The 22,033-nt window shown below is 43.9% G+C and overlaps 2 protein-coding genes across 2 annotated transcripts in view; both read left to right on the top strand.

Moving 5' to 3' along the window:
- Nucleotides 1–17,622, top strand: part of LOC140728799 (von Willebrand factor-like) — an 89,557-nt gene extending 71,935 nt beyond the window's left edge. The window contains exons 10-15 of the mRNA XM_073047755.1: nucleotides 2,598–2,698; nucleotides 5,421–5,540; nucleotides 14,421–14,529; nucleotides 15,558–15,604; nucleotides 16,523–16,659; nucleotides 17,530–17,622. Coding sequence (XP_072903856.1) covers nucleotides 2,598–2,698; nucleotides 5,421–5,540; nucleotides 14,421–14,529; nucleotides 15,558–15,604; nucleotides 16,523–16,659; nucleotides 17,530–17,622 — 607 coding nt within the window. The remainder of the gene's footprint in view (nucleotides 1–2,597; nucleotides 2,699–5,420; nucleotides 5,541–14,420; nucleotides 14,530–15,557; nucleotides 15,605–16,522; nucleotides 16,660–17,529) is intronic.
- Nucleotides 17,623–18,505: 883 nt separating this feature from the next.
- LOC140728850 (uncharacterized) overlaps nucleotides 18,506–22,033 on the top strand; it is a 235,780-nt gene continuing 232,252 nt past the window's right edge. Inside the window, exon 1 of the mRNA XM_073047854.1 lies at nucleotides 18,506–18,591. Coding sequence (XP_072903955.1) covers nucleotides 18,525–18,591 — 67 coding nt within the window. The 5' untranslated portion in view covers nucleotides 18,506–18,524. The remainder of the gene's footprint in view (nucleotides 18,592–22,033) is intronic.

Here is a 22,033-nt window from a genome sequence, read left to right as displayed (position 1 = left end):
CAATACATTGTGCTGAGATACAATGAAACTCTAAGCCAATCATTACAGATCGTTTGAAAACAAGAATATGGAGCTAGTGTGAGGATAAAGCAATAACAGAATGAAATTTTATGCTACAGTCACAATTAACAGGTCAGCATACACCCTTCCCGCTGCCCCTTATCATCTCATTTCTTTCCCCTTCTCCACCCATTCTACCCACATCACCAATCGACTCCTCCCACTGGGGTCCCCCCCCCCTTCCACTGTTCCCATCTCCCTTATTTGGTTCCATACTCGATCTTCCTTTCCTATCAGATTTGACCATCTGCAGCCCTCTGTTGCCTCCTCCTCATTCTCAGACTTTATCAATGTTTCTACTCTTCCGCATCTACTTGTCACCTGATCTACCTACTCTTGCCAGCTCTTGCCCCAAACCCTTCTCCTCACCCCTTTTTATTGGCTATCACCCCTCTATATTTCAGTCTTGACACAATACTTCCACTATCCATTTCCCTCCACAGACACTGTCTCATTCCTCCAGCGGTTCATTGCTCCATCTTCCAGCATCTGCTGTCAATTGAGTCTCTTTCTCCACAGTAGGCCTCAATGAGATACAGAGCCTGATGCCACAGCTTGCTTTGGGCAGTTGAGTCTCTTTCTCCACAGTAGGCCTCAATGAGATAGAGAGCCTGATGCCACAGCTTGCTTTGGGCAGTTGAGTCTCTTTCTCCACAGTAGGCCTCAATGAGATACAGAGTCTGATGCCACAGCTTGCTTTGGGCAGTTGAGTCTCTTTCTCCACAGTAGGCCTCAATGAGATACAGAGCCTGATGCCACAGCTTGCTTTGGGCAATTGAGTCTCTTTCTCCACAGTAGGCCTCAATGAGATACAGAGCCTGATGCCACAGCTTGCTTTGGGCAGTTGATTTGGTGAAACTGGTGAGCCTGTTGGCCTTCACTCACATGAGAGAAATGAGAAAGAATGGGAAAGGTGGAGAAGTGGAGTGAGCTGAAAATGGAAAGAAGGGAACATGGAAAAAGCAAAAGAAGGATTGAGAGGCACAAGAAAATGAGAAGCAGTAATGGATAGAAACACAGAAAACCTACAGCACACTACAGACCCTTCAGCCCACAATGCTGTCCTTACTTTAGAAATTACCTAGGGTTACCCATAGCCCTCTATTTTTCTAAGCTCCATGGGCCTATCCAGGAGTCTCTTAAAAGACCTTTTTATATCTGCCTCCACCACCATTGCCGGCAGCCCATTCCACACACTCACCACTCTCTGCGTAAAAAAATTTACCCCTGACATCCCCTCTGTACCTACTTCCAAGCACCTTAAACCTGTGCCCTCTCGTGCTAGCCATTTCAGCCCTGGGAAAAAGCCTCTGACTATCCACACGATCAATGCCTCTCATCATCTTATACCCCTCTATCAGGTCACCTCTCATTCTCTGCCGCTCCAAGGAGAAAAGGCTGAGTTCACTCAACCTATTCTTGTAACGCATGCTCCCCAATCCAGGCAGCATCCTTGTAAATCTCCTCTGCACCCTTTCTATATTTTCCACATCCTTCCTGTAGTGAGGCAACCAGAACTGAGCACAGTACTCCAAGTGGGGTCTGGCCAGGGTCCTATATAGCTGCAACATTACCTCTCAGCTCTTAAACTCAATCCCATGCTTGATGAAGGCCAATACACCATAGAACTTCTTAACCACAGAGTCAACCTGCATAGCAGATTTGATTGTTTTATGGACTAGGAGCCCAAGATCCCTCTGATCCTCCACACTGCCAGGTGTCTTACCATTAATGTTATATTCTGCCATCATATTTGACCTACCAAAATAAACCACCTTACACAGAAAGGAATGGAGAAATATGGAGAGAGAAAAGAGAGGGTGAAGACGTGTTGGTAAAAGGGGAAGAGAGAAAATTATCTGGTTTTATTGTCAATGGATAGGGAGGATGAGTTTAAATGGATAGGGAAGGTGGGTTTATTGTCATATACACCCTTGTGCAATGAAGTTTTTTATTCATATGAAAGATGCAAGAGAAGTGGTCAGAAATAAAAGGGAAGAGGGCAGTAAGAGGGATATTAAATGAAAATTATTCAGCAAAGCGTATAGACTTGGAATATTTATAAAGTCTAAGAAACTTGATTGGGGACCCTGGAGCAGTGGTGTACATGAAGGTGATATTTATGAAGCTAAGTACAAAGCTATGTAAATATTCTGGAATTTTGCTTCACCAACTTTAAAGGAATATTTGAACAATATCTTCCCTCAGAAGATCAAATGGACAGAACACTGTTTAAACCAGGACAATCTGAACATGAGGCAGTGTCCAGAGATAGTGTGAGTGGATTAAATGGTCTGTAGAGTCCATAACGTGAGTAGGGATTAATAGGCAACTAGTGACCAGAATTAGATGCTGAAACATTAGCTGCTAAAATGGCATCATTCTTCCTCTCTGGTGTTGTAATAAAATAATTAACTATTCACAAATGGTAAATCAATACAGCACAAAGATAATAAAGTATAGTAATGTGGTTAGCAGATACAGCTAGTTCCGGTTTCAACAGGTCTGCCTGTATTAATATTTTTGATTTGTTGTAGGGGTAATGAAATCTGTTCGTCACGTTTAACGTTGCTGAGACAATGTGCTACGGGTGGGTTTGAAAACCACATAACAGCAGAAACGAAGCACTGTTTTCCAGGTAACTGCGACGTCGTCCATTCAGCTGGGAAGTCCTTTCAGAAACCTTCTCCACAAGCAATCGAGTCAGTAGCAAGGACATAAATTAAAGATCACTCCATGAGAATGAAGGAAAAATGATGAGAATGTATTTTGCACAGCGAATACTTAGGATAAAGAGAACATTGAATTTGTTAGGGGATGCACAAAATGCTGGAAGAACTCAGCAGGCCAGGCAGCAGCCACTGAGGGGAATAAACAGACAATGTTTTGGGCCAAGACCCTTCATCATGTCATCTCTATCCATGCCAGTATCTTTCCTGTAAGGCCATAGGATTTCATCTTGTTAAACAGCCTCATGGGTGGCACCTTATCAAACACCTTCTGAAAATCCAAGTAAATGACATCCACTGCCTCTCCTCTGTCCACCCTGCTTGTTACTTCCTCAAAGAACTCTAACAGATCTGTCAGGCAAGATTTCCCTTCACAGAAACCACCCTGACTTTGACTTACTTCATCATTAGTCTCCAAGTACTCCGAAACCTTATCCCTACTAATAGACTCCAACACTTCCCCAACCACTGAGGATGGGCTAACTGGCCTATAATTTCCTTTCTTTTGCCTTCCTCACTTCTTAAAGGGTAGAGTGACATTTACAATCTTCACGTTGTCTTGAAAGACCATGACCAATGCATCTCGTCAGCAACCTCTCTCAGGACTCTGGGATGTAGTCCATCTGGTCCAGGTGACTTATCCACCTGAAGACCTTTGAGTTTGCCTGGCACTTTTTCCTTTGTAATAGCAGTGGCACTCACTCCTGCTCCCAAATACACATGGGGAAGACACATGCAAAGTAGCCATTTAGTTCATCTGCCATTTCTTTGCCCTCTATTATTACCTCACCAGCATCATTTTCCAGTGGTCCAATATCAACTCTCACCTACCTTTTACTCTTTATATAATTGAAAAAGCTTTTGGTATCTTATATTATTGTCTAATTTGCCCTCATATTTAATCTTTTCCCATTTTATAACTTTTTTTAATTGCCTTTTGTTGAATCCCAATCATCCGACTTCCCACTCACCTTTGCTACCTTATATGCCCTCTCTCTGGCTCTTAACTTCCCTTTCAGTCATGGTTGCCTACCCCTACCATTTGAGAGCTTCTTCCTCTGTGGGCATATCTATTCTGTGCCTTGTGAACTACTCCCAGAAACTTCAGCCACCTCTGCTCTGCCGTCGTCCTCACCAGGATCCTCCTGCAATCCACCTGGGCAGGCTCCTCTCTCATGCCTCTGTAATTCCCTTTATTCCATTGCAATACTGATACATGTGACTTCTGCTTCTCCCTCTCAAATTGCAGTATGAATTCAATCATATTATGATCACTGCCTCCTAAAGGTTTCTTTACATTAAGCTCCCTAATAAGATCCAACAACACCCAATCTAAGACAGCTTTTCCCCTAGTAGGCACAAACAGAAACTGCTCTAAAAATCCATCTCAGAGGCATTCAACAAATTCATTCTGTTGTGATCTGACACCAACCTGATCTTCCCAATCTCCTCGCATATTGAAGTCCCTCATTCGATTTGTGTCATTATCGTTATTACGTGCCTTTTCCAGCTCCCTTTGCAACTCAATCCCACACCTTGGCTACTATTTGGAGGCCAATATATGATTTCCATAATGGTTTTTACCCTTGCAGTTTCTTAACTCTGCCCACAAAGATTCAACATTTTCTGACTCTATGCCACCTCTTGTTAAAGATGTAATTCCATCTCTTACCAACAGAACCACACCACTGCCTATGCCTTCCTGCCTGCCCTCTTGATGCAAAGTATATCCTTTGATGTTAAGCTCCCTACTAAGGCTTTTTTACAGCCACGACTCAATGATGCCCATAAGTCATATCAACCAATCTCTAACTGTGCCACGAGTTTATCCACCTTAGTTCGAATGCTACATGCTTTTAAATACAGTGAAATCAGTCCTGGATTCTTCACCCTTTTGAATTTTGCCTCTGTGATACAATTTAACTCTTTGCTCTGTCTGCATTTGTACCCAATCATGGGCTTGTCCTTCCTTACATTCATGTTACACCCATCATCTATTTATTTATTTAGAGATACATCACAGAATGGGCCTTTTTGACTCAATGAGCCAACTGCCTAGCAACCCAACTATTTAACCGTAGCTAATCGCAGGACGATTCACAATGACCGATAATCTACTAATTGGTACATCTTTGGACTGTGGGGGGAAACCCAAATGATCACGGGAAGGACATGCAATCTCCTTAAAGAGGACACAGGAATTAACTCTGAAGGACACCCTGAGCTATACTTGTACATTGTTAAAACACTAAATGCACAGTGATAATGGTGAGTAACTAAGGGGGAAAAGAGAATAAAAATGTAAAATAACGACCTAACCTAAAGGGACTAAGATGTAAAGATCTAATAGGTTGCATCGAGTGCATGCAGGGAAAGCCCACGAGGCCACGGAGAGAGAGAATACAAATCCCAGAGCGGTGAGGTACTGTCTGCTGACCTGACCCACTGTGATAGGTATCACAGATAAAGTTCTGCTCCCCCCCTGCCCCCCACCACCACTCCAACAACTCACAGTTTTGAGTGTGAGTTGAGCTTTCTGCAATTGTTGATGGCCTAATTTTTTTTTCATAGCATTGAGGTAAGAGCTATTTTAAATTTTAAATCTTCCTCGTTTCTCTCTTTGTTCCTTAGAATGTCGTCCCTCACACTATTTCAGTTACAACATCAGTATTTGTCCCAAAACCTGTCAGACCTACTGGAACAATGCTCAGTGCAAGGGGCCAGCTCTCATGGGATGTGTCTGTCCTGATGGTAAGAGAAAATATGAAAATATCAGATTTCCGTTTGTCTGGGAGCTGCATTAGTTATGAATATCAGTTGAAGTTAGGATTAAATGTTTACTTCCTGTTTGTATACAGTAAATGTACGGGACACTGCATGATTTTTTCAAAGGATTGAATATAACAATAGAAACTAACTGATACTATGGATACAAATTCAGTTTCTCAACACCTATCCCAGCAGCTGAGTGTGTTTGATTCGGTGGAATGTGCATATTTCTGACATGTATTACCCTTAACCACTGAATGTTTCAACACCAGTTCAAAAAACCAATTAAGATTCATGGAGTCACAGAACACTACAGAATAGAAACAGGTCCTTTGGCCCATCTAGTCCATGCCGAACTATTAATTTGTCTAGTCCCATCAACCTGCAACTGGACCAACCCCCTCCATACCCCTTCCATCCATGTACCTCTCCAAATTTCTCTTAACCTTTGAAATTGAACCCATATCCGTTACTTCCACAAGCAGCTCATTCCACACACTCTCACCTTCCCCTAAGTGAAGAAGTTACCCCTCATGTTCCCCTGAATCATTTCACCTATGAAGTCACGAGGGCTAAAAGAAGGCATGAAGTTGCTCTAGAAAACAACATAAAGGAGAATCCTGAAGGATGCTATAAATATGTTAAGGGCAAAAGGATTTCAAGGGACAAAATTGGTCCTCTGGAAGACCAGAATGTGTGGAGCCAAACAGATGGAGACCTTAAATAATTCTTTTTGCATCTGTATTTATTCAGGAGACAGACTCAGTACCCATAGAAGTGAGGCAAAGCAGCAGCAACTTCATAGACCCTGTACAGACTGCAGAGGAGGAGGTGTTTGCTATCCTGAGGCAAATCAGGGTGGATAAATCTCCAGGGCCAGACAAGGTGCTCCCTCTTTTCCTAAGGAGGCAAATGCAGAAATTGCCGGGGCCCTAGCAGACATATTAAAACCATCCTTAGCAACAGGAGAGATACCAGAGGACTGGAGGACAGCCAAAATTATTTTACTGTTTAAAAAAGGCTCTAAACATAAACCAGGAAATTATAGGCCAGTAAGTCTGACATCAGACACAAGACTCCAAATTAGGCCTCACCAATGTCTTATACAACTTCAATGTAACACCCCGACTCCTGTACTCAATACTTGGATTTATGAAGTCCAATGTGCCAAAAGCTTTCTTTATGACCCTATCTACCTGTGACACCACCTTCAAGGAATTGTAGACCTGTATTGTCAAATCCCTTTGTTCTACCACACTCCTCAGTACCCTACCGTTTACCGTGTAAAACCTACTCTGGTTGGTTCTACCAAAGTGCAACACCTTGCTCTTGACGGCATTTAAGTATCTCTGCTGGAAGACCTGCAATTTCTGCAGAAGCCTCCCATAAGATCTGAGGAACATCTTGTCAAGCCTTCAGGATTAATCCACCGCATTTTGCCTCAAGACAGCGAACACCTCCTCCTCTGAAAACACAAAGTAACTGCAGCTGCTGTGGTCAAAGCAACACGTACAACAAGCTGGAGGAACTCAGCAGGTCGGACACCTCCTCCTCTGTAATCTGTATAGGGTCCATGACCTTGTTACTGCTTTGCCCCACTTTGTGTTCATCTCCCTCGTATCTCTGGATTTTAAATGGATTTTTTGCATCTGCATTTCTGTGGGTTAAGGTTTCACACAAAGACCTGACTGGGTAAGAATAACACATTTCCTTCTCACAGCTAATTTCGTCAATGTCTCCATTCTGTCACCAGCAACCACTCCACACTCGTCAGTCACAGCTTCATTGAAAACGGATTGTTGGACCCATGCTGTTGAACTGATTGAGAAAGGGATCCCAACCTGACCACACTCCCCTGCAGAGGTCCTGAACCCTGCTCATGACTCTTCATGTACAGACCCAAGATCTCCTTTGTTCCAAATGAGCAAACTCAGATTATCCAGTTCTTCATTACTGCAAGTCTATTGTTACTCAGAAGCACGGGAAAAGTGAAGAACTCATTTCTAGCAGCATCAGATACACCCATTCATTACAAAGTAAAGCATACATCAGACATAAATGATACGTGAATTCAGAAGTCCATTGTAGTATAAAGTGAGTAAAGTGGAGAGGTTGAAGGGAAGTAGCAGTTCTTGAACCTGGTTATGAGGGACTCGGGCTTCTGCGCCTTCTGCCTGAGAAAATGGCGTGGCCTGCATGGTGGGGAACTTTGCCGACCGATGTTGTTCTTGAGGCAGCACCTCCTGTAGATAAACAAACAGGAGAGAATCTGCAGATGCTAGAAATCCAAAGCAACATTCAGGAACTCAGCAGTCCTGAAGAAGGGTCTCAGCCTGAAATGTTGACTGTTCACTCTTTTCCATTGATGCTGCCTAGCCTGCTGAGTTCCTCCAGCATTTTGCATGTGTTACCTCCTGTAGGTAATACCAATGGTGGGTATTCCAGTGATGTTGTTGGTTCCCTCACCTCCTGGAGACACTGCTGATGGTGGGTGTCCCAGTGATCTGGTTCATTCCCTCACCTCCTGTAGGTACCACCAACAGTGGTTCCCTCACAGACAGACAGACATACTTTATTGATCCCGAGGGAAATTGGGTTTCGTTACAGTCGCACCAACCAAGAATAGTGTAGAAATATAGCAATATAAACCATAAATGATTAAATAAAAGTAAGTAAATTATGCCAAGTGGAAATAAGTCCAGGACCAGCCTATTGGCTCAGGGTGTCTGACACTCTGAGGGAGGAGTTGTAAAGTTTGATGGCCACAGGTAGGAATGACTTCCTCTGACGCTCAGTGTTGCGTCTCGGTGGAATGAGTCTCTGGCTGAATGTACTCCTGTGCCTAACCAGTACATTATGGAGTGGATGGGAGACATTGTCCAAGATGGCATGCAACTTGGACAGCATCCTCTTTTCAGACACCTCCTGTAGATACCACCACTAGTTCCCTCACCTCCTGTAGGTACCACCAAAGGTTCCCTCACCCCCTGTAGATACCACAAACGGTTCCCTCACCCCCCGTAGATACAACCAATGATTCCCTCACCTCCTGTAGATACCACCAATAATTCCCTCACCTCCTGTAGATACCACCAACGGTTCCCTCACCCCCTGTAGATACCACAAATGGTTCCCTCACCCCCCCCCGTAGATACCACCAATGATTCCCTCACCTCCTGTAGATACCACCAATGATTCCCTCACCCACTGTAGATACCACCAATGATTCTCTCACCCACTGTAGATACCACCAATGATTCCCTCACCTCCTGTAGGTACCACCAATAATTCCCTCACCCCCTGTAGATACCACCAATGATTCCCTCACCCCCTGTAAATACCACCAATAATTCCCTCACCTCCTGTAGATACCACCAATGATTCCCTCACCCACTGTAGATACCACCAATGATTCCCTCACCTCCTGCAGGTACCACCAATGATACCCTCACCTCCTGTAGATACCACCAATGATTCCCTCACCCCCGTATATACCACCAATGATTCCCTCACCCCCTGTAGATACCACCAATGATTCCCTCACCCCCTGTAGATACCACAAATGGTTCCTTCACCCCCCATAGATACCACCAATAATTCCCTCACCTCCAATAGATACTACTGATATGTAGTATCTATTCCCAAACTGGTAAATACTGTATGTGTGGTAATGAATGTCCTGTTACTTATGAGGTAATATCAAGCTGAAATCTCCTCCGCTATCATCTGACAAATTCTATAACCTTTCCCAACTATTGACATTATTGGAATGGTAATATATCATGAGTCGATATTTCAGTGATGAGGTTCCCAAGTTACTGGTAGAGCAGTAGTTGTAGAATGGCTGGAAGAAAGAGTTGATATGAAAAATATGTCAGAGAATGGGTTTGATATTTATTATTATTATTGCAATAGAAGAGAGCTACACCGGGAGAGCCAGGGAAGGGAAATCTTGATCAAATAGTGAGGCAATATATCGGGCAAAAGTCAGGCATAATCTGTCTAGGTGATTTCAGGCCTCATCTCAGCTTTAGTTCAAACAAAGAATAGACATAAATGGGCCATATTTTTGGATAGACAGGGATAGTGAGATGTGTGCCACAGGGATTGGGCCAGACCCTCGAAATGTTAAAAATTATAAGTAAGATTTGAATAATGTGCCAAATGTATGGCTGTGAAATTTGGTGATCCCACATGCAGCAATGATAGGCTGTAAGGAGTACAGAAGGAGCTGTTAAGGGATATAGATAGGCTCAGTGAGTGGGCAAAGATTTGGTATACTGTATATAGTATTATGGGACAAAGTGTGAAGTTGTTTATTTCTTCTTGGACAATAAAGCTCCATGATGACATATTGCAGGGCTCTGAGATTCAGAAGGCAAGCAGAATTCTTGGGAACACTGTTGTACAAAGAAATCTTGGGATCACAGAGAGTTAGCTTGCTTTCTCTAAAATGTCAGGCACTACAGGGAGATCTGACAGAAGTTTATAAAACTGAGAGGCATAAACATAGAAACGCACACAAAATGCAGGAGGAACTCAGCAGGGCCATAGGACCACAAGACATAGCAGCAGACTGAGGCCATTCAGCCCATTGATTCTGCTCTGCCTTTCCATCATGACTGATCCGGGATCCCACCCAACCCAAAAATCTGCCTTCTTGCCATATCCTTTGATGCCCTGGCCGATCAAGAAACGATCAACTTCCGCCTTAAATATACCCATGCACTTGACTGCCATGGCAGACTGTGGCAGAGTATTCCACAGATTCACTACTCCCTAAGAAAATTCCTCCTTACCTCTGTTCTATATGGTTGCCCCTCAATTTTGAGACAGTGAATTGAATTGAGTTGTGTCTTCAAGTTCTGGAACATAAGTGGAGATGTGGAGAAAGCGAACCAGCTGAACAACTTCTTCAACAGGTTCGACAGCTCAATCTCATCCTCACCGCAGAAATCCACACCAGGCTTACTTCCCTCACAGGAAAATAGCCACTCACAGGAGACCTTGCCCACGCCCAGGATTACGGCTGCACAGGTGGAAGGTCAACTGAGGAAGATCTGTACCAGCAAGGCGGCTGGACCGGATGGAGTTTCCCACGATTACTGAGGGCCTGTGCGACTGAGCTGGGAGAACCACTACAGCGCATCTTCAACATGAGCCTGGAGCAGAGAAGAGTACCCAGACAGTGGAAAACATCCTGTATTGTCCCGGTACCGAAGAAACCACAACCAAAGGAGTTGAATGACTTCAGACCTGTTGCCTTGACATCGCACGTGATGAAGACCATGGAGCGGCTGATAATACAGAATCTGAGGCCACAAACCAGGCACGCCCAGGATCCTCTTCAGTTTGCGTATAAGGAGAAGGTGGGAGTGGAGGATGCTATCACGTATTTGCTGCACAAATCACTCTCTCACCTAGAGGGGGTCAGTTGTGCTGTGAGGATTACATTCCTTGACTTCTCTAGTGCCTTTAACACCATCCAGCCCAAGATCTTAAGGCACAAACTAACGGAGATGGGAGTAGACTCTCACATGGTGGATTGGATAGTGGACTACTTGACAGATAGACCTCAGTATGTGCGGTTGGGAGACTGTAGGTCTGACACGGTGGTCAGCAGCACAGGGGCGCCGCAGGGAACCGTACTCTCTCCGGTCCTGTTCACCCTGTACACATCAGACTTCCAATATAACTCGGAGTCCTGCCATGTGCAGAAGTTTGCTGATGACAGAGAAGCAGTTTCAGCGACAGGTTACTATCGATGCAATGCTCCTCAGACAGGATGAAGAGGTCAATACTCCCCAATGCCATTAGGCTTTACAATTCTACCGCCAGGACTTAAGAACTTTTTAAAAGCTATTATTAATGCTTTTTGAGATAGTGATTTAGATGCATATCATATTTTTTACTGAGTTAAGTATTGTATGTAATTAGTTTTGCTACAACAAGTGTATGGGACATTGGAAAAAAGTTGAATTTCCCCATGGGGATGAATAAAGTATCTATCTATCTACCCCCACCATTAGGAACATCCTCTCCACATCCACCCTATCTAGTCCTTTCAACATTCGGTAGGTTTCAATGAGATCCCCCTGCATTCTTCTAAATTCCAGTGAGTACAGACCCAAAACTGCCAAACGCTCCTTATATGTTAACCCCTTCATTCCTGGAACCATCCTTGTGAACCTCCTCTGGACTCTCTCCAATTACAACACATCCTTTCTGTGATATGTGGCCCTAAACTGTTGAAAATACTCCAATTGCAGCCTGACTAGTGTCTTATAAAGCCTCAGCATTATCTCCTTGCTTTTATATGCTATTCCCCTTGAAATAAATGCCAACATTGCATTTGCCTTCTTTACCACAGACTTGACCTGTAAATTAATCTTCTGAGAGTCTTGTACAAGGACTCCTAAGTCTCTCTGCACCTCTGATGTTTGAACCTTCTCCCCATTTAGATGATAGTCCACACTAATGTTCCTTGTACCAAAGGCATTAACATACATTTTCCAACACTGTATTCCATCTGCCACTTTTTTGCCCATTCTTCCAATTTGTCCAAGTCCTGCTGCAATCGCATTGCTTCCTCAGCACTACCTACCCCTCTACCTATCTTCATATCATCCGCAAACTTTGCAACAAAGCCACAAATTCCATTAGGCAAATTATTAACAAACAATGTGAAAAGTACCGGTTCCAATACTGACCCCTGAGGAACACCACCGGTTGTGGATAATCAGCCAGAAAAGGCCCTTTTTTTCCCCACTCACTGCCTCCTGCCTGTCAGCTATTCCTCTATCCATGCCAGTATCTTTCCTGTAACGTCACAGGATTTTATTTTGTTAAGCAGCCTCATATGCGGCACCTTATCAAACACCTTCTGAAAATCCAAGTAAATAGCATCCACTGCCTCTGCTTTGTCCACTCTGCTTGTTACTTCCTCAAAGAACTCTTATAGATCTGTCAGGCAAGATTTCCCTTTACAGAAACCGTGCTGACTTTGACTTATTTAATCATTAGTCTCCAAGTACCTTGAAACCTCATCCTGAATAATAGACTCCAACACTTTCCCAACCCTTGAGTTTGGGCTAACTGGCCTATAATTTTCTTTCTTTTGCCTTCTTCCTTTATTAAAGAGTGGAGTGACATTTGCAATTTTCCAGTCCTCTGGGACCATGCCAGAATCAAGTGATTCTTGAAGATCATGACCAATGCATCTGTTATCTCTTCAGCAACCTCTCTCAGGACTCTGGGATGTAGTCCATCTGGTCCAGGTGACTTATCCACCTTAAGACTTTGAGTTTGCCTGGCACTTTTTCCTTTGTAATAGCAATGGTCCTCACTCCTGCTCCCTGACACACACGGACCTCTGGCACAGAGGTAGTCCTTCCACAGTGAAGACTGATGCAAAGTGCCCACTAAGGACAGGCAACGCCTATGGAAATGAATAAATAGTGAACACTTTGAGCTGAGACCCTTCTTTAGGACTGGAAAGGAAGAAGGAAGATGTCAGAATATAAAAGTGTGAGGTAGAAGGTGATAGGTGAAGTCTGGTGGGTAGGAAAGATCAAAGGCTGGAGAGGAAGTCATCAGGTAAGAGAAGAGAGTGGACCATAGAGAGGGGGAAGGAGGAAGGGAACCGGGGGAGGTGATAGTCATTTGAGAAGAGGCAAGAGGCCAGAGTGGGGGATGGAAGAAGAGGAGAGGGGAGGATAAATACTTTTACGGTAAGAAGAAATCAATATTCATGCCCATTTTGGAGACTACCCAGACAGAATATAAGGTGTTGCTCCTCCATCCTGAGATTGGCCTCATCCTGGCACAAGAGGACGTCTTGTTCCGACATATTGGAATGGGAATGGGAATTGGAAATATCATGTTGGCCATGGGGCAAGCTCTGCTTTAGGCAAGATGGAGTGGAGATGCTTGATTTGATGAGGCGGTCCTTCAATTTACAGTGGGCCTCACCAATGTAGAGGAGGCCACATCTGGAGCACCGGACACAATAGATGACCAGAGCAGATTGAGAGGTGATGTGTGGTGCCTCACTGGGCAGTCTGCTTGGGGCCCTGAATGGAGGAAAATCACTTCCATTTGCTTTATTTGCAAGTCCAGTGCTGTCCCATAGAAAGACAAGAAGTGGTAAGTCTCATCATCCTGCAGCATAAATCAGGGAATGACAGTCCATGACAACCCATAACTTTTCCTGTTCATTTAAAGAATGCATATTCATTTAAAGAACGCATATTCATTTAAAGAACATTTTAGAGACTGTTGTTAGGAAATACTAAATCAGGTCAAACATTTGCAAAATCATCCTGAGAGAAAATACAAGTAAAAAGCAAAAAAAGAAACACAAATTCAGTAAATATTCAGCAGGTTGGGCAGCATCTGCGGAGAAAGAAACATTTTGCCAGAAAGCTCATTGACCCTCTTTCTTCATGTTTCAACATTTTCCATTTTATGATGAAATTTAGATTCCGATTCAGATTTACTTGTGTATATCAAGACATAGAGTGACACGTATCATATACATTAACAACCAACACACCCAGGGATGGACTGGAGGCAGCCGGCAGGAAGTGCCATCTATTCTGACGCCAACGTAGTATGCCCACAATGCTCAGCAGAACAGCACATGCAGTAGCAACATCAAAGCAAGCCCCTTTCCCACCCTCCCACCCACTCACACTCACGGACTAACCCCGGGACTGGGCAGCTCTGGGACTCCCGTCCTTCCCCCAGCCTCTCAGACTTGCCCCCACTTGGTACGTCACTTCAGCTGACCAGCCAATGTGTTGTGCGTCACCGCGGATGGTATTTTCATGCTGATAACCCGTTATGAATACTTTTGTCCAGGTTTAGTTTCTTACCATGGGAAGTGCATCCAGCCTGAAGACTGTCCGTGTTCGTATGATGGACAAGTGTTTGAAAGTGGAAAGAGTGTGCAGTTGCATTGTTTTAAATGGTAAGCTGTATTCACCGGGTTCAGGAAACGTGCAATGAGAAGTCTATTCATAGCTTGTGCTTTTTGCCCTTGGCATTGGTTTTATATGAAAGACAATGATGGGATAGTCTGTCCTGGCAGATCCTGAATATCATAGTGTGGACTGAGTGTTCTCCGAGGGTATCACAAATATCAAACTGTTTTTGTTACGTGCAGCCATTGTTATTTTCACAATATTTGCTGTGTCTATTGTAATAATTTTTTGAAATATTTTTTACTTATAAAAAATCATCATCACTGGAAAAGAGCTCTGCAAATATTTAATTGCTGGATGGTAGATTTATCCACTACAGCAGATACTGGAGAAAGCATTAATTCTCACAATGTGCAGTTGAAATGGACGTGGAGATTAATGTTTATAAATCTGACCAGCACAGTGTGAGATTGTATTGTATTGCAGCATTTAACCAGTGTTAAATGTAAGCAATTAAGGGGAATCATTCGAAGTTCAAAGCAAACTTATTATCTAAGTACAAATATGTCACCATTTCCAACACTGAGGTTCCTTTTCACGCAGCATGCACAGTAAATCCAAGAATCACAATGGAATCAATGAGACCACAGCCAACAGGGCGGACAAACAACCAATGTGCAAAAGACACCAAACGGTGCCAATCCAAAAACAAATAAATAAATAAATCAACCAACCCAACCGATCAATCAATCAATAAATAATCAATCCAGCAAGCGAGCAATAATGATCAAAAACACGAGATGAAGAGATATTGAAAGTGAGTCCATGGGTTTTGGGAACAGTTCAGTGTTGGGGTGAGTGAAGTTATCCCTTTTGGTTCAGGAGCCTGATGGTCGATGACTGTTCCTGAACCTGCTGGTATGGGTCCTGAGGCTCCTGAAGTTACTTAAACGGTTATAAAAATAGAACATGGAAGATCAGTGGTTTTCATCAATAGTAACACACAACTCATTAGCTTAATTAGATCTCTTCTTCATTTGTCCTTCTGATGCGATGCATTGGTTTTCCTCTGCAGTGATTGCAACGCTGGACAGTTGGAATGCAGTGAGTCAGATTGCCCAGGTAACGTTTGTACTTTCTTCAAACTCTGTTATTACTGATAATGGTAGCAATCTAGTCAGTTAATCACTCTCAGAAAGACAGAACCAGTGACTTCCTCCTTTGTTTTGAAATACCTAAGATAGTAACATCTTTCCTCCAGAATAGGGGAGTCCAAAACTAGAGTCATAGATTGGGTGAGAAGAGGGGCAACTTTCTCATGTAGAGGGTGCTGAGTAGCTGGAAGGAGCCAAAGGATGTTGGGGCAAGTGTAATATCATCATTTCAGATAGGCCTTGGCTTCCTCTTCTGCCATGATGAGGCCACACAGGCTAGAGGAGCAACACTTCATAATCTATCTAGGTAGCCTCCAACCTGATGGTATAAACTTCCAATGATCCCTCCACCCTCTCCTCTTCATCTATTCCTCACTATAGCCTCTTATCTCTTCTCACCTCCCCCATTGACCCTCCTGCTTCCCTTTCTCCCATGGTTCACTTTCCTCTCCTATCAGATTCCTCCTTCTTCAGCCCTTTACCTTTTCCACCTATCACCTCCCAGCTTCTTACTTCACCACCCTCTCCCACGGTGCTGACTTCACCTATCACCTTCTAACTTACACTTCTTCCCCTCCCCGCCACCTTCTTATTCTGGCCCTTGGTTTCCAGTCCTGAAGAAGGGTCTCAGCCCAAAACGTTGACTGCTTGCTCATCTCCATAGAGGCTGCCTGACCTGATGAGTTGCTCCAGCATTCTGTGTGTGTTACTTGTTTATGAGCCAAATGCAGGAAATTGGAATTGTCTTGGGGGGTGTGTGCGTATCGTGGTAGGCATGGACTCGGTGGGCATCTTACTGTATGATTCATTTTATTTCAAACTACCTGTGATTGCTGCTTCCTTGTAATTTCACATAACTATTCTCCTGTTTCTTATTATCTTGCAGTGGTTTGTTCAGTCACCGGTAGTCAGTACATCACGACCTTCGATGGACTTCAGTATTACTTCTATGGTGGATGTGTTCACATCTTAGTGAAAGCTGATGCGTTTGTCATCTACATTGGCACAAACACATGTCAAAAGGTGAGAAGAGGGTGTGGAACATTTTAAACAAAAGAGTAAGAAATGGGCAATTTGGCCCGTTGAATCCGCTCTATTATGTGCTGAAATGATTTCATTCATTTAAGGCAAGAGATTCCTTGCCTCATATACATCCTCCAACCCCTTTCTTCCCAGTTCTGCCTCAGCCTGCCTCATCGCTCCCACCTACCTCGGCCTACCTCATCACCCCCCACCTGCCTCACCCTGCCTCATCACCCCCCACCTGCCTACCTTATTGATTCATCTGCCTTGACCTACCTCATCGACTCAACCTGCCGCATTGAACTTTTCTGACAAAATTATGCACAAGCATGTCACCTTTATGCAAGAATGAGGTCTGCCTGATGCTGCATTCTTTGCCACAATGTATTTGATCTTCCCTTGTATTCTGTGGATGTGAAAACTTTCACTACATCGAGTATGATTAGTTTCAGAAACAGAATCAGGTTTAATTTCACTGGACTGGCATATGTTGTAAAAATTGTTGTTTTGTGGCAGCAGTACATTGCAATACATAATAAAAGAAAATTTATGAATTACAATAAGAAATATATAAGAAAAATTATAATAATAAGCAGCACAAAAAGACAGCCAAAAAAAGAGAAAAAAATGAGGTAGTGTTCATGGGTTCACTGTCCATTCAGAAATCTGTTGGCGGAGGGGAAGAAGCTGTGTCTGAAACACTGAGTGTGTTAAATTGAGTTCCTGTACCTCCTTCCTGATGTGCAATGGGAAGAGGGCATGGCCTGGATGATGCTGGGGGAGGGGACGGGGTTGGGTCCTTAATTCGACCAATTGCTTTATGAGTTCTAGCACTTCCGTTAAATTATTTTGAACATCCTGTTTGCAAAGAGCAAGTTTTGCTGCACCGAGAGGTCCCAAGTGGAAGCCAGGCATCCTTCCACAGCATTGAATAATAAATCGTCCTCCTCCCTCAGTACTTAACTTGGCAGTGATACGTAATTGCAACACTGGGATGGGGAACAGCAGTGCTCCCTACTGCAACAGGGGGTCAGGCAGCGTCTGTGGAGGAGAATGGAACTCCTGGTCCAGACCTGATGTGGGAAATTGGAGAAGAAGCTGGGCGTGCCTTTGCAGAGACTTTTGCTTCACCTCTGGCCTCACATGGAGGACAGGTGCGAGGCTGATGAGGTAGTTTGTTTACACAGAGCGTGGGAGGTGTGTGGAACACCCCGGCCAGGGGTGGTAGAGAAACTCTTCGACAGGCAGATGATGGTAGAAAAATGGAGGGCTATCTGGGAGGGAAGTGTTAGATAGATCTTGGTTAAAAGATTGTCAGGACATTGTGGGCGAAAGGGCCTGTATGGGGCTGTAGTGCTCTATGTTTAAAACTGCAGAATTACTGGAGGTGATTGAGATTCAGGATTTGCCAACATATGGAAACAGAGTACAAGAAGTACAAGCCAAGGAGCTAGAGAGGAACCTGTAGATGTAGTGTAGACTTGCAGAAGTCATTTGGCAAAACGCTACAGGAAAAATCTGGTGTAAAGGTAAGTGCTCATGGTATTAGGGGAAGTTTGTTAAGTGTGCATTGAAGTTTGACAGTTGAAGGACTTCTACAGCTGTAAATGTTGAACTGGAAGTGATTCTGATTGGAGCTGAAAACGCTCAGGGGAGAGATGTGCAGTTGTGTACGCATGCTGCCACAGACCTGTGATTCTGATTGGAGCTGAAAACGCTCAGGGGAGAGATGTGCAGTTGTGTACGCATGCTGCCACAGACCTGTCGCTGAGCCTAATCTGAAGTTTTGTTTTCCTTAGGCTGAGAATGGTAACTGTATTGAATACATAATTCTAGCAATCAAGGAGCTTGGAATATCAATTAAGATGACCAAAACTGGCCGTGTCCTTCTTGGACAGAAAGAGATTGGGCTTCCCTATGTCTACGAGGCAGGTAAATTCCCCATCTCCGCAGATTAAAATGTGTGATTTGGAATTTTCTTGTGGGCATTCACAGTAAACCTATAGAATAGTATCCATAACAGAATCAATGAAAGGCCTGCCCCCAACCTGGGCGTTCAGCCAGAGTGAGGAAGACAACAAGCTGTGCAAATACAAAAAGAAAGAAATAATAATAACAAATATCAAGAACATGAGATGAAAAGTCCTTGAAAGTGAGTCCATAGGCTGTGGGAAGATTTCAGCGATGGGGCGAGTGAAGTTGAGTGAAATTATCCACTTGAGTTGAAGAGCCTGACAGGTGAAGGGCAGTAACTGTTCCTGAACCTGGTGGTATGGGTCCTGAGGCTCCTGTACCTTTTCTTGATGTCAGCAGAGAGAAGAGAGCATGGCCTGGGTGCTGGGGTCCTTGATGATGAAGGCTGCTTTCTTGCGACAAAGATCTGTGTGGTTGTACTCATTGTGGGGAGAACTTTACCGCTGATGGACTGAGCCGTACCTGCTACTTTCTGAACCACCTTCCATTCAAGGGCATTGGTGCTTCCGTACTAGGCTGAGGATTATACAAAAGTTCTTGCAAGGACTTGTGATTGTGAGCAGCAAATCACACTAGAATAGGTTTCAGGGATTGTAGCGAGAGAGGTGGACTGGGGAGAGAATATGCATAGCAGAAGAAGGGTTGAACTTAGCCAGGGGTATAAAATTATGAGGGGCATAGACAGGGTGAATGCACACTCTTTCTCCCAGGGTTGATAAATCAGAGAACTAGAGGGCACAGGGTTAAGGTGAGGGGGTGATATTTCATGCAGGGAGTGGTCAGTATATGGAAAAAGCTGCCAGAGGAAGTAAATGAGGCAGGTATATTAAAAACATTTAAAATGTACATGAATAGGAAGGTTTAGAGCAGGGACTCCCAATCTGAGGTCGCTATGGTGATAGGAGATTCATCGGTTAGAAGAAGAGGCAGGAGGTTCTCAGACAGACAGACATACTTTATTGATCCCGAGGGGAAATTAGGTTTCGTTACAGCCGCACCAACCAAGAATAGCGTAGAGATATAGCAAAATAAAACCATATATAATTAAATAATCATGTTAATCATGCCAAGCGGAAATAAGTCCAGGACCAGCCTATTGGCTCAGGGTGTCTGATGCTCCGAGGGAGGAGTTGTAAAGTTTGATGGCCACAGGTAGGAATGACTTCCTATGAAGTCATTCCTACCTGTGGGCGAGAACAAGATTCCCGGATGGTACGTAGCTTCCCAGGTGCCAGGGTTCGGATATCTCAGATCGAGTGCTCATCATTGTTGACTGGGAGGGTGAGCAGCCAGAAGCCGTGGTCCATGTAGGTACCGATGACATGGTCAGGACGAGTGATGAGTTTCGGCCAGGGAGTTATGTGCTAAGTTAAAGGGCAGGGCCTCCAGGATTGCTACACCTGCAACGTGCCAGTGAGGCCAGAATTTAATACGTGGCTAAGGAGTTGGTATAGGAAGGAAGGCAAATGCCATGTTGGCATTCACTTCAAGAGGGCTGGAGTATAAAAGCAAGGATGTAATATTGAGACTTTATAAAGCCAGAGGGGTGAATCCATGGAATTTTTGCCACAGGCAGCCAAGTTTTTATGTATGTTTAAGGCAGAGATTGCTAGATACTTGAATGATCAAGCAGGGAAGAATATGGGGTGAAGGCAGGAGATTGGGGGTGAGGGGAAAATTGGAACAGCCATGATGAAATGGTAGAGTAGACTCGACAGGCCAAATGTCCTAATTCTGCTCCTATATCTTATAGCCCATGAACCCCTCAGTTAATGGTAAGGATCCATTGCATTAAAAATGTTGGAAACCCCTGGTTTAGAGGGATATAGACCCAAAGCAGGGACATGGGTCTATCTTGGTTGACATGGGCTAGATGGGCTGAATAGCCTGTTTCCTTGCTCTATTACTCTATCACTTCAACAAGAGCATCAAGGTGAGTTCAGACCTCTATCTCCATGTCTCTCATATAGTATTTACATTTCCTCTTCCTCACTACGTTCAATAGTACCAACCCCCTTCATCACACCCTGCACCCTGCACTCGTTCACACTCAAAGCACACCAGTTTCTTTGCGGTCACCATAGATTTGTGAGAATGGAAGACAAAGAAGGAGGCTTTTTGGCTCATCATGACTGTGCCATCAAAGAAAAAAGAGATATCTATCCTAATAACATCACCAAGTCCTCGGTCAGCGTGAACATCATCGGGTGGAGGACCTGTTTCCATGCTGTGTTATTTTACCTTCGCCCACCCCTCCTCCTACAAATACTTGATTCCATTCTCCTTTTTATATTTGCTCTCATTCAAGATTCGAGATTGTTTCACATCATTTCCAGTACACAAGTGTAAAGGAGAACAGGTTAATTGTCACTCCGCATCTAATGCAGCACAAAAAACCAATTAGATAAAAGAACACAATAATAATAAAACGCAATAACTATAAATTCATAAGATAGCTTATACACACAGATTGATTGTCCATAAAATGATGCTGGGTACAGCAGTGTCTGTACATAAGGTGACTGACAGGAAGTGATAAAGTAATGGTGGTTGGGGATGTGGAGGGGTGGGTTAGTGGGCGAAGGTGTTGATCAGCCTCACTGCTTGGGGAAAGTCACTGTTTTTGAGTCTGGTGGTCCTGGCGTGGATGCTACGTAGCCTCGACCCTGATGGGAGTGGGACAAACAGTCCATAAGGAGGGTGGGTGGGATCCTTCGATGTAGAGGTGTTAATGAGCTTTGTCGATTGTTTAGGATGAAACTTGATGGAACATTTTGTACAGGTGCCTCTAAAATGTCTTCCAGAACTGTGATTTGCCCTCTGCCATTATTAACAAAGTCCTTGATCGCATTTCATCCACTTCCCATGCTTCTACTCTCACAGGAATTGAATAAGGATAGAGTTCCAATGGTCCTCACATTCTGTCCCAGCAAATTCCAAACTGAACAGATCATACCCAATCATCTCCAAAATCTTCACTGAGAAGACACACCAGTGTCTCAGTGTGCGCTGGTAAAGGCTGAACCCAAGGGTGGAGCAAAGTCAAATTCCCAGGTAGAGACGGCAACCAGGTTTATTAATAAGAATTCCAGCAAAACATTGATGGCTCAGCTGAGCAACACTGTGAGATGTAATGTTCTCAAAGCCAGAACCCCCGATGAGTGCCAATCAGGTGTCTGCTTAAATAATCGCAGCACCCTGAAAAGCTGAACTAATCAAAATAAATTTAATAAAGTTAAGCAGAAAGCTTCAGGGATTAACGACTCTTGTTCAAACAACAATTAACAAACGGGTGCTTTAGAAACCTCAGAGCCTAATGATCTCTGGCCCCCCACACTGGCCTGGAGAGCTCATTGCACCATACACATCACACCTTTCAGCATTCTGTTTGTAGCTCTTG

This window comes from Hemitrygon akajei, chromosome 6 (assembly GCF_048418815.1).
Source record: "Hemitrygon akajei chromosome 6, sHemAka1.3, whole genome shotgun sequence".
Lineage (NCBI taxonomy): Eukaryota > Metazoa > Chordata > Chondrichthyes > Myliobatiformes > Dasyatidae > Hemitrygon > Hemitrygon akajei.
The sequence above is the reverse complement of the archived record's forward strand: the minus strand, read 5'-3'. Positions and strand labels throughout refer to the sequence as shown.